At 34.2% G+C, this 23,522-nt stretch overlaps 4 protein-coding genes across 8 annotated transcripts; 3 read left to right on the plus strand and 1 right to left on the minus strand.

Annotated features, from left to right (window-relative positions):
- The first annotated feature begins 4,049 nt into the window (after nt 1-4,049).
- Nucleotides 4,050-4,680, plus strand: LOC108851717 (small polypeptide DEVIL 13). Its single transcript, XM_018625176.2, has one exon. The coding sequence runs from the start codon at nt 4,248-4,250 to the stop codon at nt 4,572-4,574; it is 327 nt and encodes a 108-aa protein (XP_018480678.1). The 5' UTR covers nt 4,050-4,247; the 3' UTR covers nt 4,575-4,680.
- Nucleotides 4,681-8,339: 3,659 nt separating this feature from the next.
- LOC108854517 (pumilio homolog 3) lies at nt 8,340-12,854 on the minus strand. 4 transcript variants are annotated; one of them, XM_018628096.2, is made up of 10 exons: nt 12,701-12,854; nt 11,785-12,434; nt 10,424-11,703; nt 10,197-10,338; nt 10,019-10,126; nt 9,706-9,918; nt 9,524-9,634; nt 9,255-9,449; nt 8,984-9,158; nt 8,340-8,897 (listed from the first exon to the last, which is right to left on the minus strand). In XM_018628096.2, the coding sequence occupies exons 2-10, from the start codon at nt 12,424-12,426 to the stop codon at nt 8,851-8,853; spliced, it is 2,913 nt and encodes a 970-aa protein (XP_018483598.2). In that variant the 5' UTR covers nt 12,427-12,434; nt 12,701-12,854; the 3' UTR covers nt 8,340-8,850. The 4 variants fall into 4 exon arrangements, with proteins under 4 accessions (XP_018483598.2, XP_018483600.2, XP_056864369.1 ...); XM_018628098.2 differs by having other exon boundaries at nt 12,773-12,843; XM_057008389.1 differs by having other exon boundaries at nt 12,792-12,832.
- Nucleotides 12,855-18,450: 5,596 nt separating this feature from the next.
- Nucleotides 18,451-19,982, plus strand: LOC108849726 (tropinone reductase homolog At2g29260, chloroplastic). Its single transcript, XM_018623326.2, has 5 exons — nt 18,451-18,800; nt 18,872-19,079; nt 19,176-19,392; nt 19,469-19,575; nt 19,658-19,982. The coding sequence occupies exons 1-5, from the start codon at nt 18,604-18,606 to the stop codon at nt 19,844-19,846; spliced, it is 918 nt and encodes a 305-aa protein (XP_018478828.1). The 5' UTR covers nt 18,451-18,603; the 3' UTR covers nt 19,847-19,982.
- A 189-nt stretch (nt 19,983-20,171) lies between these two features.
- LOC108848591 (tropinone reductase homolog At2g29300-like) lies at nt 20,172-22,151 on the plus strand. 2 transcript variants are annotated; one of them, XM_057008414.1, is made up of 5 exons: nt 20,172-20,451; nt 20,831-21,036; nt 21,104-21,320; nt 21,389-21,495; nt 21,602-22,151. In XM_057008414.1, exons 1-5 carry the CDS (start codon nt 20,361-20,363, stop codon nt 21,749-21,751), a joined length of 771 nt encoding a protein of 256 aa, XP_056864394.1. In that variant the 5' UTR covers nt 20,172-20,360; the 3' UTR covers nt 21,752-22,151. The 2 variants fall into 2 exon arrangements, with proteins under 2 accessions (XP_056864394.1, XP_056864395.1); XM_057008415.1 differs by having other exon boundaries at nt 20,172-20,438; nt 21,602-22,148.
- Nucleotides 22,152-23,522: the final 1,371 nt, after the last annotated feature.

Raw genomic sequence — 23,522 nt, forward strand, 5'->3', positions numbered from 1 at the left:
TAAAACATGTTGTCATCAGCATATAACAGATGAGACACCGCATGAACTTTTCTCGCCACTTTAAGACTTAATATTTTGTCTTGTCTCTCAGCTTTAACCATCATTTGCACCAACATATATGTGCAATAAAAAATAGATAAGGGGACCTGTTTTAAACCTCTTGTTGGTATGATGTCGCCGTATAGAGTATTGTTTTGAAAAGCATCTGATACTGAGCCGAAGATACACAAGCCATAATCATCTCACACAATTCTGCTGAAAATCTAAGAATCTCCATCGCTTTTTTAAGGAATATCCACTCAATCTTATCGTATGCTTTTGAAATATCTAGTTGAACCGCAACGAATTCTTCAGAGTATATTTTTATCATAGTATTAAATGACCTAATGCAAAATTTAGCATATTTTGTAATGTTAATGGTCAAATCAAAAGTAGTTACTGACAAAACATATTAAAATAAATTAATAGGGAATTTGGAAATGTTTGACTAGTCAAATGAGCATTAAGCCAAAAAGTCTTTAAGATAATGGATCTATTGCTTTTGGTTTTGAGAACAAACAGTTTTTTTTAAACCCCAAAAACATATACAGGTTTTATGTCTAAATACTTTATTTGAAAGTAAGGAAACCACATGGTAGGTCAGCTTTGTGAATCAGCGAGATGCTGTTCTGGCTTGTTTAAAGCACACTAAGAAACACATTTAATGCTCAAAACTTATTTGAGTATCTAAGAAAAAAAATTAATTGTGTAATTGTGAATTCAGTCACTGTTTAATTTAAGATGTCATCCATTTAAAAAAAAAGTTCTAAAAGCACAACTTTGCTATCGTTTCTTTCATGTTTTCTTTTTCAATTTCCTTATATTTAATTATGAATTCTTCTTCTATTTTTCTTTTGTTGGAGTTTACTCAAATTATCTCGTAAGACTGTCATCTATATTCTACCATTTTATTCTAACATCATATTTCAACAACTGTTTGCTAAGACATCATATTAGCAATTGAAAATTGATGCATAATAAACTAATAAAAGATTAATAGTCTCTCAATAATATTATTGTTATATTAATTAAGATTATTCAAATGCTTACTATCCAATTAAATTTTAGATGATCATATTTGTTGACTAATTTTTTAATTGGATTTTATAATAGATCTAAAATGATATTATTTTGACTGGAGAAAAAAATTATTTTTATGTTTGAAGGTAACTTTTGGAGAAAATATGATAATGCCCCAAAAAAATTCCTGTTGTATGTAATGCATCTTTTGAATGAATCCATGATTTTTAAATATTTTGAAGAAAACTTATTCTGCAAAAATTATAAGCACTAAAAGAAAATATTATTTACGGAATTTTACGTTTAAACATTGCAAAAATAATTAATAAAGATTATTAACATTTTAGTTTCAAACTGTGATTTTTATGTTTTTTACTTAGACCCAAATATAAAATTTTACTTGAAACGATTAAAATTATAACCTATTAGTTAAAAATATTGATAAATGCGCTCTAGTTATTTTGCTTGGTATGTTGATTAGTATTGCAAATGAAAACCACAAAATTAATGATGTACATGTGTGGGGGTGTTAGTGTTAAGTGTTAACAAAGGGTTGTTCGTTCACACGAGTTTGAATATCCGTCAAAATAATTGAATAGTTGAGTGATAGGTAGATCAAATTGCTTTTTAGGGTGTTTAAGGCTTTGGCAAAAACAAATTTGAAATATGTGGAGTATAGAAATACAAAACAAAAAATGGGGACAATCTGATGTGGGTTCCTTTTTGCGTAAATCCAGGCTGGTTTCAAGACATAAGTGAAAACATGTAGAATATCATTAGACCAAACCTGTCTATTCTTCCTCTCTTTTAAAAATCATGATCATACGGAAACACCCATCTCTCCATCCCTCTTTGCCCCTCCATTCCAGCCCCCACACAATAATATACCTTCTTTATTTGAAAAAGAAATTAGTTTCCAACATTTTGAAAATAATAACCTTACACTCAGTGGCGGATCTAGAGATGGATATTATGGAGGGCAATATCAAAATTGTTCAAAAAGTATTTTGGGCATGAAATACATTATCAAAATTTTACATAGAATTTTAAGAAATCATCCGGGGCACATACCCACCCCTTCCACCTCGTGGCTCCGCCACTGTTACACTTGTAGAAAACAGTACTTGTTATATTTGAAAATAGTCCTTACTATTGTTTATTTTGGTTAGTTGATTAATATCAGAAGCTATATCTTTCAAAATGTAATAGTTTTACTAAAATACAAGCATGATAAAACATGCCAAGCTGAATAGCCAAGCTCTTTTTTGAGTACTCTAGACGCCTTTTGATCATCTCTAAATTTTCACTTATATAATAACACAATTTCACTTATATAACACATTCATTTCTTTAGCAAAAAAAAAACACATTCATTTCGAGTAAGTTTAGCTCTGCTGGTAACCAGTTTTTAACTATTATATTTCTCCTCCACGTTATTTCTTGAGATTCCTGTCCCACTATGTCAATTATATATTGTGATCCGCATAGATAAAATATTTTATATCAATCAATGAGGTTATTTTAATATATAAAATATGCGTACATTACACACTGATATGAAAGCAATACCGATAAATTTTATCGTGCTCCATGTTGGGATCTCTCTCATGTGACGAGCTGCTTAAATGAAGATTATGATTGTGCATATATATACATATTAGATGTATTATATTGTATTATGCATATAAACGTACGACATTGTTTCCGCCAACATTTATGGCAGATCTCAAGAACGATTTCGACAATGTGTAGATCTTGTGATGGTAGGAATAAGACCTCGAGTTCTAGTAGCTCCACCCAATCGGAATTTGCCACGTTTGCTATGTAATAATTCGCTTTGCAAGCATAGGTTATCTAGTTAATACAACTTTCATTAAATCAAAGCATAACTCAATCGTCAACGCTAAGTAAAAGGCCCCCATCCCCAAACCTTGTGGATTCTGTATAACTGACACCAATTAAAATGATTATTTGTTATATATTAAAAAAGGAAATGCAAAGATGATCATAAAAAGAATATTCATAATTTTTCCAAGCAAGCCTTTGAACTCCCAAAAGCTCCATAACTATTCCTCAGGTCCCTTATAAAAAAGATTATTTTTTCAATAGTATTTGTTCATGGTGAAACTAGAATATAGTAACTGTAGGCTTGCTTTTTTTTGATAAACGGCTTACAAGTGTAGACTTGCTTTTCTACATAAATTCCTGTGTAGTTTAATTTTTCTTTAAATAGTTAATGTTTATGATCTGTGTGTATGGTGATTTGATAGTGTAGTGCCAGAAACAAGTGTGGAAATAGTTGAGTGAATATCAGCTTAAAGCAAAATATATGATTAGAAATATTAATGAAATCACAGTTAATTGTGAAACTACGGGGTAAACATAAAAAAAAACTTGACGATCTTTATTTTCTATATAGATTATGTAATTTTGAGTTGGTTAGTCAATCAACTTATTCGAATTATTATTATATATATATTGTTATAAGAAAAAAAGGAAAAAAGAAAAGAAAATATATTCATAATTTTTTGAAACAATCGGTGAAGAATTGTAACAGTGTTCTCGCTATTTGTTTCACAGGAAGCTAGGTGCACACCACCTTTTGAGATTTAATTTTGTGGATGACGAATTCTTTAGTAACCACTTATTTTAGACTCTCTGAAAACCACTCATTTTGTACATCTTAATGTGGGTGTGGCATGTTGGTATACTTACAAGCTGGTCAATGTAATTTCTACTGATCTTTATCAGAAATTATAAGGGTACTGAACCAAAATATAACATTAAGTTGGCAATAGCATAAGAATTAAGAAGTTTAGATAAATGAAAATAAGTGGATGTTAAGTAGTTCGTAACTCGGCGCCAAAGAAAAATAGTTCCTAAGTCGACGGAAAAAAATAATCATTGGTTTAAAATAATTTTCATTTTTCCCTTTCAACTCGTTTGCCATTTGTTATCTCCATTTATATATAACAAGTATAAAAAGAAGCATCTTATATATAAGCAAAGTGACACTATCAGTCTCTCTACTTCTCTCTTCTCTCTTTCTCTGACTCTGAGTCACTCTCTTTTTGAGTTGAATCACCACAAATTCATAATCAAATAATACACATGAAACACATACAAAATTAGACCAATTCATCTGAATCCGAGTCCACATCTCCCTGCAGAAGGAGCACACAATATTCATGGAGGAGAAGTGGAAGCTGTCGAAGAAAGAGACAACAACTTCTTCTTCCTCTAAGTCAAAGTTCTCAAGAAGCTTCTCAACAAGTGCTTCATCCGCTAAATCTCCACTATTCGCAAGGAGTTCCTCTACTAAATGCTCTGTTCCTTCATCCTCATCTTCAATCTCTAGAAGCTTATCAAGAAAAGAGAGAAAATCGTCTTCCTCTCCATCTTCTTCTATCACTCAAAAATACAGCAGCTTGGCTAAAGAACAAAAGGCAAGGTTTTATATCATGAGAAGGTGTGTGGCTATGCTTGTTTGTTGGCATAAACATGGAGATTCTTAATTAGATCTTCCTTTTTTGTTCCTTGTAATTAGATCAGTCTGATTATTCCATACAAGTTCATTGTAAGAAGATATATTGTTTTAAAAAATTAGGGTTCCAATGCTCATTGTTCCGTTACATTACATTTTTTCCTTTAATTACCTAGCCTCATATGCTACACATTCACAAACATAGACATGTGTATACGTATCATCAATGCAAGTGTTTTATTCAGATCGGGATTAGTTAATGTCTTTTGATAACTAAGAAAATATTAAAATTACCATATCTGGAGTATTAATTAACTGGTCATTGGTGTATCATGGGTACAGTGTTTTTGTTAGGACTTGCAATAAATAGTTAATTCCATTGTCTCTGGAAAAATAAACTGAAATGATAACGTACAATCTTCCATTTTACGTAATATATTAAATCTGTTCGTTACTTTAAATGATTCAAGATACATATTCATCTGGTCAAAGATCTGAAGCTTTTTTCTTTGAATTTGTTATTGATTATGATTAATGAAACACGATAATGGAGTCCACTTTAATGTCAATGTGATGATGATAAGAATATATCAATATTTTGGTCAAAAAAAAAAAGAATATATCAATATAATGCTATGATGCTGTAGATCTTGCAAACACCAATAATGTCTGGAACTCTACTCATATTTTGTTCTTTCTTAGCTTTATTAAATATTAATTTATTCCCTTTGCATTTTATGGTAGTATTTGGTGGCAGTATTTTCTGTTTGCTTTCTGGGTTTTTGTCTCTTTGATTGAAGAAAGATTCCCTCTTGGCAAATGAAAACTATTTAGTACCAACAAATTTTCACATATTATTTTGTAAAAACTTGGGATGAAATTACTATATTGTGTATAAACAGTTAATTACTTAGAAAACTACTAGCCGGCATTATTGAAATGAGATAAAATCTATCTTTTCACTTTATTAGAGGAAAAAGTTGTGATTATTATATAGAGAATCCAATGAAAAGTTGTCAATGACTCTATGTTTTGTCATTTATCATAATATGTTTTGTTTAAACAGATAATGACAAACGATCACGAGCGTTGCAGATTTTTGCTAATGCATTTTTCGTTGAATACCAAAATTGTGTATTTTGCGCCAAAACAATATTTTACAAGAAAGGAGAAAGAATTTAACAACCCGAAATTCAAAAACATCAGTACTACAGGAAATGTAAAAAGAAAAACAAGAAACACATACTGCACAATTTAAGGAGATAGCATTCCAAGAAAGTGAAAGTGATGATGTGGAAACTGGCAGGGGCGTTGGATTGGTCAGAGTCAACAGTTAGGAAAATCTGAGGGTGGAGGAGGGAGCTTCTGATTTGGAACATTGTTGCCCAACTCAAATGAATCTCAATGTGGCAATACATGAACCAGACACCTGGCACCATGAAACAACTATAAAGAAATTAAAAAAACACATAATTTGAAATTTATGTTAAACCATTAAAATTAGGTTAAATTGTTAAAATAAAACAGATTCATGTTTGAGTTTATCCCAATAAGACTTAGTCACTAGAAATTACAGGATTGAAACTTAGACTAAAGTTAATACAATTTAAATCCTAGGCAAATCGAATTAGTAGGTTAACTAAAAAGAAGATATTACACTTTACATTTTTAACAATTTAAATACTATTTGTTACATATGCGAGAAAGCGTTGATGGAACACGAACACAAAGCTATCATCAGGCTTCTATATGTCTGGTTTAAGGAGCAGTTAGAAGCCAACGAGTCAGACTACAAGAACCTCTAATATAAGCACATCGCCTGCGAAGTGTGAATAATGCTATCGCCCGTGATGATCAAACTTTGAATCTTGAGTCACAAGGAAGCAGTTTTCTTGATGATCAGATTGCTTTGGCCTCGTCCTGTGAGATCATTTGGTTTCTAGAAGCCAAGAGAGAGTAACGTCGCTGAAGATTGTGAGTATGAAACCAACTTTGTTGGATCAAGGAACCGAAACACACGGTCTGGGGCAAGCTCGGAAGACAAAGAACAAGTTTCCACAGAGTAAGAAGCCTCTGGAAAAACAGGTTCAACCTTGCAAACAAAAGACTCATCGTATCCATCAGAGAGTGATGAGAACTCTCAAGTCAGTGACTCTATTCGACACAAAAGGAGAGAGAGATCAAGGGAACCTGCCAAATAGAGGAAGAAGTCTAAGGTTAGGCTTAAAAGATTGGAGGAGTCTAAGCCATAAGCTTAGAAGCATTTTTAGTGAAGAAACATCTCTAGAACGACAGAGAGAAACTGGTGGATGAAATCAGAATCTAAAGGTTTGATTACTACACATAAGAACAAAGGTGGGCAGTGTCATGCGCTAGTGGAAGGGTGATAAGAACACAAACGTTTATTGATCAAGAACTGTGATTACAATCTCCAATCTCCAGAAACTAGGGTTTACTGAGAGTCCCTATCTCTCCCACAGATACATCACCACAAGATGCATAATAATTCTGTTACAGTCTATCCTCTATTTATAGTCTCTCCTCTATATAATTCTGTTATTCACTTCTTGACTTCTATCTTGTTAACTCCCTTAAGAGCTCCACGTCATTGTTCTGAACCTCCACGTCACTGTTCTTGTAAACTACTGATCATATCAAAGGGTTGATGAGAGACATCATAGAAGACACTCGAAGAAGAAAAAGCAGAGCCACGTCAGAAAAAAAAAAAAAAAATTGGTGGCAAACCCGTAGACGTCAAGGCAGGGTGGTGTCAAGTTTTTTTCTTTTTGTGTGTGTAATAAGGATCAAGAACTCGTTGCTCATGTTCCTTCCCTTCTTTGTATCCAAACAAAGTTCACCCTTTATGCAGCTACAGAAGCAAGAGAGGAATCTCAGTCAGGCACCTAACGCAGACCTTAAGTGCTTGGAGTTCCGGCTAGGCCTGCGTTCGGGGGCCATCGGTTCCATTTCTTATGGATTCAACTCGGATCGGATTGTAACCAATATTTAAAATCGTCCAAAAATATTTTTTAAACCTAAAAAGTTGACCAAAAACATTTTACAATATATAAATTATTCACAAATACAATTAAAAATTAGTTAAACTAAAAAAGGTATTCAAAATAATAAATAAAACAAATTACCAAAATCTTTCGAATACTATAAAATATCTAAATTACTTTAACATATATAAAATTACCAACATATTTAACTAATTTTGAATATTTTCGACTCTTAGTTCAGATTTCAGTTCAGTTCAGATTATAACCAAGTTCCAAAGTACTAAGTTCATAAATTCTGTTCAGATATTTTTGCATAACAGTTCGGATTCAGTTTTGGATTTTTTATTCTGGATTTTTGATTCGAGTTTAGGTAAAGTACTCGGTTTGGGGAAAAAATGCCGAGGCCTAGTTCTGGCTTCGTTCTCTTGGTGTTTAAGTTAATATTTCAAGAGTTTAAAGCCTACTGATTAAAGTGTTCGCTAGTTAATATATCAAGAGTTTACTTTAGCTTACTGATGTACGCTTGTATGCCTTTGAATTATGAAAGGATTGATGTAGCATGAATCACTTTTTTTTCAGACCAAGATTCCTAACTCCAGCTAAAACCCACCACTTATCTACACTCTCTTAGTCTGTTTAAACGAGAAGTTTCCCAGGAGATGGACTCATGTGTCTGGAGGTGGTCAAAGATGGTTTTGCTTGAGATTACAGAAGTGTTTCTCCCATTGTCGCAAACTGAGAGCCAAAGCTGTGGAAAAGGAGGTTTCGGCCAGAAGTTGTAAAATGCAAGCACATGGACCAAACCAAATATATAAAAAAAAAACAAACAAGACTGCAAAATTCCATAAAAAAACGAAAAAGAGTGCCTTGCGAAATAGAAAAAAAAAAGAGTCGTGATGAAAACAAATTACATGAGATGGGCAGAATATCTCTAACACTTGGGATGATTGTCCTAAAAAAAAGCATCAACATTCTCTCTCTTCTACACATTTTTTTTGGCAAATTGTGTGTGAAGGAAACCCTAAAGCCCACACACCATTTCACCAAAACCCCCATCTTCATTCACACCATTCTCTCATTCACTCATCAGCCTAAAGAGGGATGCTTGGTTCTTCTATGTATCCAAAGCCGTAAGAAACTACAACGATTTTACAAAGATTTTTTTTTTTTGCAAAAGAGAAAACAAGTGCTCTCTCTCTTTCTTCTCTCTCTCACTCTCTTATTTCCAGTTTTTAGATCTTACCTAAACGCAACGACAGACCCCCGTACACCCTAGTTAAGCTGTACAACACTTGCAGCATCCCCTTACACCATCTGAGGCTGGTTTACCGACTGCAAACCCATTCTCCTCTCTGCACAACAACATAACACCCACTTTTAAGACACGGTTACAAAATATAAACCTAGAAATACTCAAAACATGTAACAACATTATTACCTCCAGCAGCAACAAGTTTTTCAACACGAGCAACAATATGCTTCCCGTAAGTGTACTTCTTCAACGCGTTAAGGTGCACTTTAATACGAGTCAGAATCAGCTCACGACGCTGGTCATCGCACGTCTCCAGAACCTTCTGCACTACATAGTTTGCAAACTGATCCTTCATCATCGCCTAAATACATACATACATACACAAAGAAAGAGTTAGTTTCTTTTTTGTTTTTAGTTTCCCCTTTGAAAAATAAAAAAAACAAAAAAAAAAAAGGACCTGAAGAGGCTCGTTTTCATCAGTAGTTCCCAGCATCTCATTCACGAGCAACTCCCTTTCCTCTGGACCTCCAAAAGTCAAACACTTCTCAACAACATTCGACGCAAACTTCTGCTGGCTCATCTGTACAATCTTCCCCGCTAGCTCCTTGATTATCACCGTACGCTCATCAGGCTTTCCATGCTCCAGCACATGCTGTGTCCTCGCAAAAACTTGTAATCAGTTTCGAAAAAAAAACAATCACATCATTACTCTTTTTCTTAACAAACCTGAATAACATAGTTTCCGTACTGATCTTGAGCCAACATACTAACTGTGGACAGGATCTCTTCCATGACCTTGCTCTGTGTATCAGGATCATGGCAGTGTTCCAATACCCTCTGCAAAACGGAACACGAGAAAGCGTTTTTTACAATGAACCATAAGATCAAGAAAGAAACTTATCACTAACCTGAATAACGCGACAGCCGTATGGGTGAGTGGAGAGTGTCACAACTTGACCAAAGAAAGTTGAAATGATGAATCCGATGTTTTCTTCAGGCACACACTCGATGCACTTCTGAACCACGTGGTTCCCGTTCTGATCACGTACGCATCTCATCACATGTCCATCGAGTTCTTTCACCATCTTGATCTTTTGGTCTAGATCAACCACCTCTATTGCCTACAGAACCGTAAAACACAGCACAAAACACTAAGAATGGGACTTACTTAAAGAGAGACAGACAAAAGTAGGAGGAGGAGATGAGAACCAGAGGCTTTACCTTCTGGATCACACGACAACCATACATCTGTAAGCTAAGTGCCAGAACATTGTCAAAGAGCTTCTCTGCCAATTCTCTCCTCTGTGCCGGGAGTCCATGCTCAAAGAACTGTATGAAAAAAAGATCAAAACATTCAGCAATCTTTCTTTGTAACTAATAATTAAATGATTTGATATACCTTTTGAATTACGTAGTTTCCGAAAACATCAGTCATCAGTGCAAGAGCTTGTGGCATGATCTCCTCATACACCATGTTCTTCTCATCAGTTGTTGCCGTCTCAAGCTTCTGCTGAATAAACCGGCTTCCATATTGATCCGCACTGGTTCATCACACACATTAGCTTGGGAACAAATCTCAAATAATACACAAGAATTAAAGGTGAAAAAAGGCTTTCAAGAAAGTACCTGAACTCAACAACATGGGTAGCAATTTCAGAGAGTTCAAACCCTCTTGTTTTGTTACTCTTGAACTCTTCAAGCAGTGAAGAGCCAAAGCCTCCATCAAGACCACCCTCCATGTGCCAAGAATCCATCACCCCTCCTGGGAAGTTTCTTCCTGCGGTTGGATACCGCATATTGACTTCACCTCGCCTCATGGGGCTGCAAGGAGCCATAAGAGAGCTCTGCATAGCATGATGAGCCAACGGGCTTCCAGGGAACGACATGTTGGAAGATCCAAACGTTGGACTCCCATAATAGCTGCTACGGCTGTTGGGGCTCCCGGATTTGTAAGGGCCCCCCACGCCACCGTACTGTGACTTCTGAACACCGAGGTAAGCCGCCCTCTGGAGTTCCAGCATGTTCATGTATGAGTTACCATACTGATGATCGTTGAGAAGATCCAGCGAATCAGCGTACTGATGATGATACATTGGATCGGTCATATGTGACTGAAGAAGACCACCACCGCCTCCTGCCATCATTCGGTTATTCAGCCTTCCAAGGTTATGTGACTCAGGGAGGTTTTGACCCAAACCTCTCCCATGAAGTCTGGAGTCCATTCCGGAGTATCCCAAAGCAGAAACATCTTCATACATAGGAGAGAAGTTGTTAGCCCCAAGTTGGGACGCCATCATAGAAGCTACAGCTGGGTTCAAGGAGTTGGGATAATAGTTTGAGCTTTCAAGATGATGCTGAGGCTGGTAGGGACCAGGTAGTCCTCCACCTCCACCGTTATAAGCAGATCCTGGCGAGCCTCTCATCTGTGAGTTCCTCCACGAATCAGGTTTAAGGGCTTGAGCAGATTTGTTTGGGAAACCGTCGTTAAGTCCACCACCACCACCACCAAACATGTAGTTCCTGACCTTTTCCACATCCTGCTCAGCCTGACCACTGCCTGTCAAGTTCATGCCAGATAAAGCGGCGGCGAGCTCGGAAGACTCGCTGAGACCAGATGTAACACCGTTGAAAGGGCTTTGGTTACTTGTGTTCCTCTTGTCATTTGAGCTCACTCTTCCACTACCAATGGGAGTAAGGCAGGGACTAGGCACTCTCCCAATGGCCTGAGGATCAGGAGTACCGTTCCTAGACAACGAAGAGCCCAAGACAGCTGCATAGCTGAAAGGAGATGGTGCACCAATGCCTTGTGATGCAGATGGAGACTGGTTGTTTGTAGGACTGACCTTTTCATCAAAGGCGTTACGGCTTGCAGGACGTGAGGGATGCTGTGGAACAGGATGGTCAGCCTGCAACAACAGAAGCAATCCATTAACTTTAATTAAAACAGTATCACAATAATCAAACCATGAGGTTAACAACAAACCAACCTGAAAGATATCAGCAAAACTCTTCTGCTTGCCTCCAAGATCCAAACCAATAAGACCATTAGCATCCCACTCAGAGGAAGAAGCTTTCTCTTGCTCAAACTCTTGCTGCTGCTGCTGCTTCATCTGCTCAAAACCAGGGGGCATAGAGAACAAAGATCTACTACCACTATCATCACCCTTCCTCCTATCCCCAATACCACCCAACACATCTCTACTCCCTTTAACCCTCTGAGCAACCCTCAGATCCTCCCTAGACATCAAAGGAGGAGGCAACCTCGGATTCAGCTTCATGTGAGCATAGTAATAAGACAAGTAGCCCGGATCCTTCCTAATCTCATCATCGTCCCCACCAAACCCACTTCCCTTATTCCCTCCTCCACCAAACTCCATAAGCGGAGCCCCACCTCCTCCTCCACCGCCGCCGCTGAAAAGCCCTCCCGCAGCACTGAAGGAGCCGTCTACAGTCGGCGGCGCTGAGCCGCTTCTGTACAAGTTGAACTCTCTCTCGAGCTCATCAGCTTCCTCTTGCCGCCGCTGCTGCTCGCCTAGCAACACACCAATCTCCTTCTCGTACTCATCCCCAAAAGATGGATCTTCGTTACTACCCCTAAGCATCGTCCTTCTTCCCAGCTCTGGAATCATTACAAAGCCTAACAACAACAACAACAACAACAAAAATACCCACAAAATCAATTACAAGATTTTGGTCGTTCAGAGCATAAAGATCAAACCTTTACCAAAACAAAACCCCAAAGATCAAACCTTTATAATAATAATAATAATAATACCTCAAAAAAAGTTGTCTAAACCAAAAACGAAAACCCACAAAGATCAAAGCTTTTAATTCAATTTCTCAGGAAGATTCTAAAAGGATGAATGATGATTTTAATCCATGTGTTGAAGTTGTGAAAGAAACCTTAACAACGACAAGATGAAAGAGATAGCAGCAAAAAAAAGCTGAGTTTTATAGTGTTGACGGAATTATTACGAGACGGCGTTGGAAGAACCTTAGGGTTTTTATGCCATTTAAGTAAGGAGAGGGTTGGTTTTGACCTAGCCGATTGATTGCCTAAAGAAATTAAAAGCCATTTTAATTATTAAAAGAAAATAAAAAAGAAAAAAAGACACTTGAGAAGAAGATAACTACGAACTTTGTGTTATGTTCCTCGTTTAAGCCGTTTTGGAGTTTTGGGTTTGGGTTGCAAAAAGTACACACTTATATACAAGGTTGTCCAATTCCTTTCTTCTTCTTTTCTTTTTTATTTCAAGAAGTGCCATAAGCTTGGAAACTTTCTCAAAATACCATGAAGTTTGGAATTGTTACTAAAATTTGATAGGAGTAATTCCTTGACTTTTTTTTTTTTTTTTTGTAAAACTTCTACAATATCATCATTTAAAATGGAAACTTGATTTCATGTTTTGGAAGAAAAAGATTCGGATATCTCAACTTTTTGGAGGGACTATATTCCTAAAATTATTTAGTAAATACGAAAACTATAAACAATAAAATTTTCAATGGAAAAGATACAAACTATTAATACTTTCTAATACTCATTTCGTTTTATAAAGATGCATGTTTTTAGAAAAAAGTTTAAAAAAAAACACATTTTCTATTCCATTATAATTTTATCAATTAGTACTGATTGATGATGTGTTTTTCCCGCCATGCAGACATAATTATATTACTAAAATTTATTAATAAATACATTATTAATTTAATTATCAACAAAATAATGTATAGTCATACACTTACAAAATCAATAACAAGTTTAACATAAAACTATTTATATATGATTCAGTTTCTTTCACAATATATATAGAAATATCTTTACATACAATTTTGGTTGTGTTTTTTATTTTTAAAATTTTGCTTTTTCATTACTTATCAAGATCTTCAATGATTTTTATCAAAACATAGCTAATATATAAACTTATAATTATCAATACTGTTTAATTGAAGATTTTTTTTAATTCAAACTTTAATTCTTTCACTCAATGAATATATGTTCAAAATTTATATACTGAAGAAATAATATTAGTCTGGATACTATGACATGAATGATTTTGTCAAAAACTTTTTTCTTTTCTTTTTGATATAATTAATCATGTTTGATGATTAACTATATAAAAACTATGTGACTTTCCCATATTTATACATGGATACAAATATTTACTGAGTAAATATATTGTAATATTTATTAATATTTTAATTTTAGTTTTAAACTATTCTGTAATGTATTGTAATAAATATGCATAAATTGTTTTAAATAATATTATGTTATTTCAATTAGACATATGATTTTGGATATATAATATCTCGGCTATTTGGTTATTATTTGGATATATTAGATAAATCTACTTTTTTAATTTGGTTATATGGATTAAAAGTTTTATACATAACTTCTCACCCTTAATTTTTTGTTCTATATATTAACAATTTGATGAATTTTGTTATTTACATTTACTTTGATTCTCTTCTTATATTTGCAAATATATTTTTAATAATATTATGTATAGTTTAATATATGTTGTTTTGAGAATCAAAAAAGTAAAAATAAACTAAAATGTTTCTTGATCGAAGTTACATATATTAATATAAAGTTAAAAAATTATTGATTATTTTTTTATATCAAACATAATCAATAAATTCCAAATAACTTTACTTTGATATCAAAATTAAAGATCTTCACTCAATAAATTAATTAAAATAGTTGTTAGTATATTTTTATATTAATTGAAATTTCATATCTATTTAGTAGTGTGTTGCACCGTTCTATAATTATATCTATAAACATATTACTCTAATTAATAATACACTATTTTAGTTAAATTTTTTATTTTGTATAAAAAATGGATTGGTTCGGTTACTCATTTTGTGGGTATATTATGTTACATATATTATTTCAAACTAAAATATTTATATTTCTAATCTAATTTAACCAGATCGAATTAATTTTATTAGTTTGAGTTTTCATTTTAGGTGAGTAAGTATATTTGTGTTTTTGATAATTTGGTATATGTTAATTTTCAAAAATAAAAATTAGAAAAAATAAAGTTATTACGATAGGTATGAAATTACATAAAACATAATCAATAAATTCTAAAGATCTTTACTTTGATATCAAATTTTTTTTTTGAACTTTCCTTTCTATGAATCACATTATATATAAAAATATTTTTCGTTTTAAAATTTCATAAATATTTTCTTTAATATATATGTTATTCTGAAAAAGGTAAAAGAAAATATAAATGGAAAATAAAAATAAAATACATTTATTCATTATATATATATATATTAATTTTATTACTTAATTTTCTTGTAGAAACATGAGAAACAGATTAATTTAAAAAGTACCTACTACTTTAAAATATATATATATATATATATATATATATTATGTTGTTTAAGATTATCTTTTAAAATGGAAGATTATCTCTTTACTTTAAATTCAAGATTATTCTGTGAACTTTCCTTTTAATGAATTACATTATATATAAAATATTTTTAAAATTTATAAATTTTCTTTATTATATAGGTTATTTCAAAAGAAATCTAAATAAAAAAGGTAAACATAAGACAAAATATTTTTAATAATGACAGTTAGGTATATTTGATTCATTAAATATATCATTCTACTCAACCGTCATGACAATTAACGTGAGCATGACACGTAGGAAACCTACTCTAAAATAATATAATAGAGATAAAATTAATTATATATTAATGATAGCATCGTATTTAGTCAATCTTACTTTTAACCTGAGAGCCTGAATGCCAAAATCACTTCGCAAATGATATCATATAATCGTATAGAATTTAATTTTACTAGATATATTATGTTCAGAAATTAATTTACTGAAAAATAATATTAGTTTGGATAATAATAAAATAGATATTGCTTTTTCACTCGATATGTTTAGAAATTTATTTACTGAAAAATAATATTAGTCTGGATACAATAGACATGAATTGATTTTGTCAAAAACCTTTTTTTTTTACTTTTTCTAATGTTTCTATTATAATTAATTCATGTTTAATGCTCAATTATATAAAAATAAATTTAATTATTCATTATGGATAATATCGTATTTAGCTAGTGTAATTTTTAATGTGAGAGTTCGATTGCAAAAAATTACTTTGTAAATGATAGTATATAATAAAATAGGATTCAATATTTTACTCGATAAATATATGTTCGTAAATTAATTTACTGAAGAAATAATATCAGTTTGGATAATAACACAGTAGGCGCAAAACATTTTTTCTTTTCTTTTTGGATGTTTTTATTATCGTTAATTCATATTTAATGGTTAATTATATAAAAATAAATTTAATTATTCATGAAATATAACATCATATTTAGTTAGGCTAACTTTTAATATGAGAGTTCGAAAGTGAACAATCATTTATAAATAATAGTATAAACAGATTGTAAATCTCAAAAACACAATTGCATTTACTATATTGTTATTGGTTTTGAATTATAGAAAATAAATCATCGTGAAAATTATACATTTAACATTGAAAATTGATATGTTTTATTATATATAGATATATTCTAAAACAAACATCATTTTGAAACATATGAAATATATAGTACTAGGTGTTTTCCTTCACCATGTGCAGTAAATAATTTTAAAATATTTTTAATAGATAAATATAATTATATTTAATTTTTTATTAATATTATAAATTTTCTTTTTTTATCAATATTTTAATATAAATTTGATTTAACTGAACATTAAAATTAAGATAAAAACAATTTTGTTCATCTTGAATTATATTTAAGAATGTGCATCTATATATTTAAAATTATAATCTTTAGTTAGATTTTTCTATCTATTTATTTTAATTAAATATATTAAATAAATATGTAAAATTGCATAATTGTCAAAAATTAAAATTAAACAATATTTATAAAATCTGTAGATATATATAAGAAACTAATGATTTTACGATTTAATTTGATTTTATAATTTAATTTTTATAATTTTCTAAAAATATGTATATATTTTTGAAATATTTAATTTAAATGATATTTCGAAATTTGATCATGTAGGTAATGCCATGGTTGTTGCTTAAGATTCCGCAGGCTGACGCTGATCTAATAGGATAAAGAAAAATAATCTATGGGTGTCATGGTATTTATAGTAGGTTTGGGCACGGATCAGATATCCAAGATTTAAAGGTATTTGTAATTTGCTTCGAATATTACAAATATCTAGTTTTCTGATTTGTTTTGCTTTGGAAAAATACGGATATTCGAAAAAACAAATATCCGAAAAATAAATAGATATTTGCGAATATTTGCGAATACTTATGTATATTTCATTTGTTTTTATTAATGCAAATAATCTTAAAAATCTGATACAAACTTGTTTTGTAAAATATTATTCTTTGCATGATATAAAAGATAAAAATTGAAAGAAGTAGTGAATCTACATATTTTGTAAATTTTAAACTTATTAAAATTATAATAACACAAACTTAAGAAAAAATTTTATAATTGTCATAAAATGTTTTCTCTTCCTTTTATGTAATACTTTTACATAAATAATAATTTGAATAGAATCTGTCAAATCATATGTTAGAATAATAACTATATAATTTTATACATTTAAAATTTTAAATATAATCAAGATATACATGTATTTATATATTGACGGATCGGACCGGTTTGCTTCCCAAAAGTTTAATATTTGTGATTTGCTTCGATTTTACGATTACGATTAGATATCTAAAAGAAACTAATGATATTACAATTTTTTAAAAAAACTTCAGAAAATTTAGAAAATTTTAGATAATAAAAATTTTATAATTATAAAAGTAAAATTATATAATATTCGAAATTAAAAATGTCATATTTGAATATATTTATTTTAGTGATGATTTATGAGTTATTACCATATTCTACAAAGTTTACCAAAAATATAAATCAATATTAAATGTAATATATGAGTTATTGCCATATTCTAAAAAGATTTTCAAAAATATATACCAGTATTAAATGTAATTGTCCATGTCATATTTAACCATATGACATGTCATCAATTTTAATAGTCACGTCACAATTTTTTTGTGAAAACGATTGTAGAGAAGACATGTGGCAAATCACTTCTCAAATATAGACTAGGGGACTAGAAGCTGAAAATTAGAAACCTAAACAAAAAGTACAAAAAGCACGTTGTGAGCCCCAAACCCCAACGTACCATGCATATTGATGTTTCTTGGATTGATTATGGACCCGTGAATGAACTTGGTACTGTTTAAGGGATAACAGTGTGCAAAATCACCTTGGGACAACAACGTCAGGGAAGGAGTCTATCAAGCAAAGATAATTTATTATTGTAATAATGTCTATTACAAGATACGCAACCAAGTAAGCAAATTGTGTTTGGAGACTTGTAGCGATCGAGGCTGGGAGTTGATAAATAATGTTAACTGCGATAGCCAGATTGCATTTGTGTATGGCCAAGAATCAAACGTAGCATGCTTTGAAGAAGCACATAGCTGTGAGATTCATGGAGTTATATCAGCTTCATGATAAAATCTTATTGGGCATACGTCAGAAAATGCAGTTAACATGTTATAACTAATTTCGTTACAGCGAAAAGGTCAAACATTGATTCATGTTATAACATTGGTAGAAACAACTGTGCTTTCCAAGTAGATGAGACTAAAGTCTTAGAGAGAATTTTCGTCAAAACTGAAATTTGTTTTTAGTCAAAATCGAACCGAACCTACCAAACTCGACATGTTTGTTTCAAAAGAAGATAATTGAAACATAAACTGAGCTCTCTCTCTCTCTCTGTCTGGACATGGCTTCTGGCTTGTACACAACAAATCCACCTCAAAACCTTCACTCTCTTGCTTCTTCTTCTTCTCCTAAACCTCAGTCTTTCAAATCCTCCGTCACCGTCCGTTGCGCATCCATTGCCACGTCGTCACCCGCCACAAACAGATGGTCTCTCCATGGAATGTCTGCTCTTGTCACCGGCGGCACCCGAGGCATCGGGTCTCTCTCTCTCTATCTCTGTCTCTCTCTATCAAACTCAAATATTCAGACGTTTGTTTGTGTGTTAACAGGCGTGCGATAGTTGAAGAACTGGTGTGTCTTGGAGCAAAGGTTCACACTTGCGCTCGCAATGAGACAGAGCTCGAGGAATCTTTGAGAGGCTGGAACCGTTCGGGTTTCCAAGTTGATGGGTCGGTCTGCGATGTCTCTGATCGAGCTCAGCGACAGAACCTGATGGATACCGTCTCCTCTCTCTTCCACGGGAAGCTCCATATCCTTGTAAGGAGATAGTGCACACAAACTGTTCGTTGTTATGTCTCTTAGAAACAACTCAAATTATTGTTCTAAGTTTTTTTTTTTTCTACTGCTTTATAGGTAAACAATGTTGGGACGAACATCAGGAAACCAATGGTAGATTTCACTCCTGAAGAGTTTTCAACTCTCGTCTCCACCAATTTCGAATCCGTTTTTCATTTATGCCAACTTGCTTATCCCATGCTTAGAGCAACCGAGGCTGCAACTGTTGTCTCCATCTCCTCTGTTTCTGGTTTTGTCTCCCTCAAGAATATGTCTGTCCAATCTGCAACCAAAGGTGTTTGTTTCACATACTTTCTTTAAGGAACAATCAACCGATGAGGCTTTTGATTTTCCCTTTTGTGTGTGTTTAGGTGCAATCAATCAACTTACCAGAAACTTAGCTTGCGAGTGGGCCAAAGACAACATAAGGGTCAATGCTGTTGCTCCCTGGTATATCAAAACATCTATGGTGGAGCAAGTAATGATTCTCATTATAGCTTAACTTGTTTGTTTTTTTTAAATTGGCTCGTTTAATGGGTTCATGTCTTTTGGTCTCTCAGGTTCTTAGCAACAAAGACTACTTGGATGAAGTCTACTCTGTCACTCCTCTTGGCCGGCTTGGCGAACCGAAAGAAGTGTCTTCTGCTGTGGCCTTTCTGTGCCTACCTGCATCATCGTATATCACAGGGCAGATTATATGTGTTGATGGAGGAATGTCTATAAATGGTTTCTCACCACGACATGATTAGTTACCCACTCTTAATAACATTTATTAGTTTCCTTTGTGATCCTTATCGTCGTCATATGAGACTTTTAACAGCTTTCTGCCTTCTGTGTTTTATGAGAATTGAAGTTGTTTTCATGTTATATGACTTTTAAGCTTTATGTGTTTCTTCCATAAGTCTTCACTGGTTTGTTTCACTATAGATGGGATCCAGAGGTTGCTTCTTTTGTAACCTTTGCTATGCATTTTAGGTGAGTCATACATTTCACAACTGTTTCCCGCAAAATCCGGAGAATAGACATTAATGAAAGTTGGATAGTACTGCTAGAACTAGTATTGGTGTCAAAAGGTAGGTCCCTCCTTTGCTTTCGTGTCAGATCAATCTCTGCAGATATCACTATGAGGAGCTGCATAGTCTTTTATTTTTTTGGTTTCTTATGGATGTAATCTCCTCTATATAAAGAGAGGAGGCTGTTGCTTGTATTAAGTGATCTACCTTCATCCAATATAGTCTCGTTTTGATGGTAAGTCAATAGACAATGATGGATAACAACAACAGATGGAGTCTTCAAGGTATGACTGCTCTTGTTACCGGTGGAGCCAGAGGAATCGGGTTCGTCTTTCTTCTCTGTTCGCTTTATATCATCTTCTTAACTCATTGTTCTCCTTCTGTTCAATGTTTAGGCATGCCATAGTAGATGTTGTGAACAGCCGTCGTTTAGGTTAGAAGAAGAATAGAGAAGAAAATGTATTGAGGCAAATACCCGTTTGGTGTTTCTTATTAATGATGTGATAATAATTTACAAACCCTTAGACCCATATTTATACAGCCTCAAAAAAACCCGATTTCCTTTTCCCAATAGAAATAGTAACTTTCCTAAACCAAAAAGGCATACCGTACCGCGGGGGCCTGCGGCCCCCACACCCCCAGATGTCAACCTTGATAACGAGTGTCGCCCGCACGAGTGCTGGGCATTTTACTGGTACAATAGAGATTTAAGACACACAGATGCAACAGTAGAAGAGTTGGCTAGTTTTGGAGCTAGAATCCATGTATGCGACATATCCGAAACTTTTCTCAATCAGAGTTTAATAGAATGGGAAAAGAAAGGGTTTCAAGTGAGTGGTTCAGTATGTGATGCATCCTCTCGTCCGGAGAGAGAAACACTCATGCAGACAGTCTCCTCCTTGTTTGGTGGCAAGCTCAACGTTCTAGTAAGTTAAACTTGACCTAAAAGAAACCAATCGAGTTAAAGCTGACTCAAAAACTTGTTGAACATAGGTGAACAATGTTGGTGCAATCCGCTCCAAGCCAACAATAGAATATACGGCTGAAGATTTCGCTTTCCATATCTCAACAAACTTGGAGTCTGCTTACCATTTTTGCCAGCTTTCACATCCTCTCCTAAAGGCTTCAGGCTATGGAAGCATTGTCTTCATGTCCTCTATTGCAGGGGTTGTCTCCACCAGCGGCGGATCCATCTATAGTCTAACCAAAGGTACATATTATTATTATATGTACAGCTCTAACCATGGTACAACCGTTTTAAGTATTATATGTACACAGGAGCTCTGAATCAACTCGCTAGAAATTTGGCATGTGAATGGGCAAGTGATGGGATAAGAGCCAACGCCGTTGCGCCTAATCTCATCAATACTCCTCTGTCTCAACCTGTAATCAAAAATAATTTTCTTTTATTTTTCTTTTACATTTGGACTAACAACTTCAAAAGCCACTTCTAGTCATCTCTTGGTTTTTTTTTTTTTTTCGTCGTCTCAGTTCCTTGATGACCTCGGTTTGAAGGATAGCTTGTTTAGTAGAACTCCACTTGGTCGCAGTGGAGAGCCGAATGAAGTTGCATCACTAGTGGTTTTCTTGTGTCTACCTGCAGCTTCATATATAACAGGTCAAACTATTTGTGTTTGTTAGGTTCCTTTCAACCAAAGGCGTCGACTTTCCCCGGTTTAAGACCCCAACAAACCAAGAACAGAGAGTTGCAGAAAAAACAGAGTAAGGAACAGAGAGAAACAGAGGAGTGAACTTCGAAACAGAGTATGGAGGAAGAAGATAAAGACAGTAAGAGAGGGAGCACACACAAGACTTTAACCAGTTCGCGCCCGTTAACGAGGGTCACTACGTCTGGCCGAGTCCTTGACTCGGAATCCACTAGAAACAGATAGCTATTACAAGAGAAGTTACAAGCGACCCCGCCTTGATGCCCTTCACTAGCACTCAAGACTCACTCTGTCAACTTCTAAAGCTAGAGAAAACACAAAGCTTAGACCTTTCTTAGTTTTCTCTCTTCTAGCTATCTCTTTGTACTTATGACTTGTACACTCTAACTCTCTCTCAGTACAACAAGACTCTATTTATACTGAAGTCTTGACCTTGTAAGCTTGACCTAACGCAAACGCTTCCATCTGAACTTGATCGCTGAGATGCAGAGTCCAAAACGCGGTTTCACAACAATCCAAACTTGCTTTTCATCTTTTGGAGACAAGGAGGACAACGTACGAACACTTCAGGCGGCGAAGTAGCCGTTTCCAACAAGTGGTCCCAAAAGAGTGTCTAACCATAGTTGAGTTTACACTTACCGTGGTTAGAACTTGAGTTAACACTTGAGCACACTTTTGAATTGTTGATGTGACTTGGTCATCACGGTTTTATCTTCACAAATCTCCACCTGAAATTGTGATGACAATACCAAACTTCCACAAACCTTGAGAGAGAGAGAGTAACTGTACCATTAGTTTCTAGTTGCAGGATTCCAGGACTCGGTTTCCCTGAGTTTTATTACTCAGGCCTGACCTGCAGCAAGCTCAATGCAGACTGAAACTTGCTAACAGGCAGGGTCTTGGTGAAGATGTCCGCTGGATTCTTCTCAGTCGAAATCTTCACAACATCAATGTCACCACTCGCAATGATCTCCCGAATGAAGTGACACTTGACATCAATGTGCTTGGTCCGCTCGTGATGCACATTGTTCTTAGAGAGTGCAATAGCACTTTGAGAATCACAGAAAATCTCCACGCTTTTCTGATCATAGCCGAACTCCTTCAGCAAACCTTTGAGCCATACAACTTCTTTCACTGCTTCAGTCAGTGACATGTACTCAGATTCTGTAGTAGACAAAGCAACTACTCGTTGCAATACAGACTTCCAGCTTATGGTGTTACCTCCAAGGGTGAACACCAAACCTGTGATCGATCTTCTTCTATCAGCATCTGCAGCAAAGTCAGCATCGCAGTAACCAGTAACTCTGAAATCTGAGCTCTTCTTGAAATGAAGCTTAGTGGTCAGAGTTCCCTTGATGTATCTCAACACCCACTTGACAGCACTCCAGTGATCTCTAATGGGATTGCTCATGTATCGACTGATAACTCCCACCGGATAGGCTAAGTCAGGGCGCGTTCCAATCATGGCGTACATGATACTGCCCACAGCATTGGAGTAAGGGACTGAGTTCATGAAAACTCTATCTCTGTCAATCTGTTCCTCAGTACCAGCACTGAGTTTAAAGTGTGACCCCAGTGGTGTGGTAACCGGTTTAGCCTCCAGCAACCCATAAGTCTTGAGGATCTTGTTGAGATAACCTTCTTGAGATAACCATAGTTCACCAGTAGCTCTGCTTCTCACAATCTCCATTCCCAGTATCCGCTTAGCTGCTCCCAAGTCTTTCATATCAAACTTCACACTGAGC

Source organism: Raphanus sativus, chromosome 4 (assembly GCF_000801105.2).
Source record: "Raphanus sativus cultivar WK10039 chromosome 4, ASM80110v3, whole genome shotgun sequence".
Taxonomy (NCBI): Eukaryota; Viridiplantae; Streptophyta; class Magnoliopsida; order Brassicales; family Brassicaceae; genus Raphanus; species Raphanus sativus.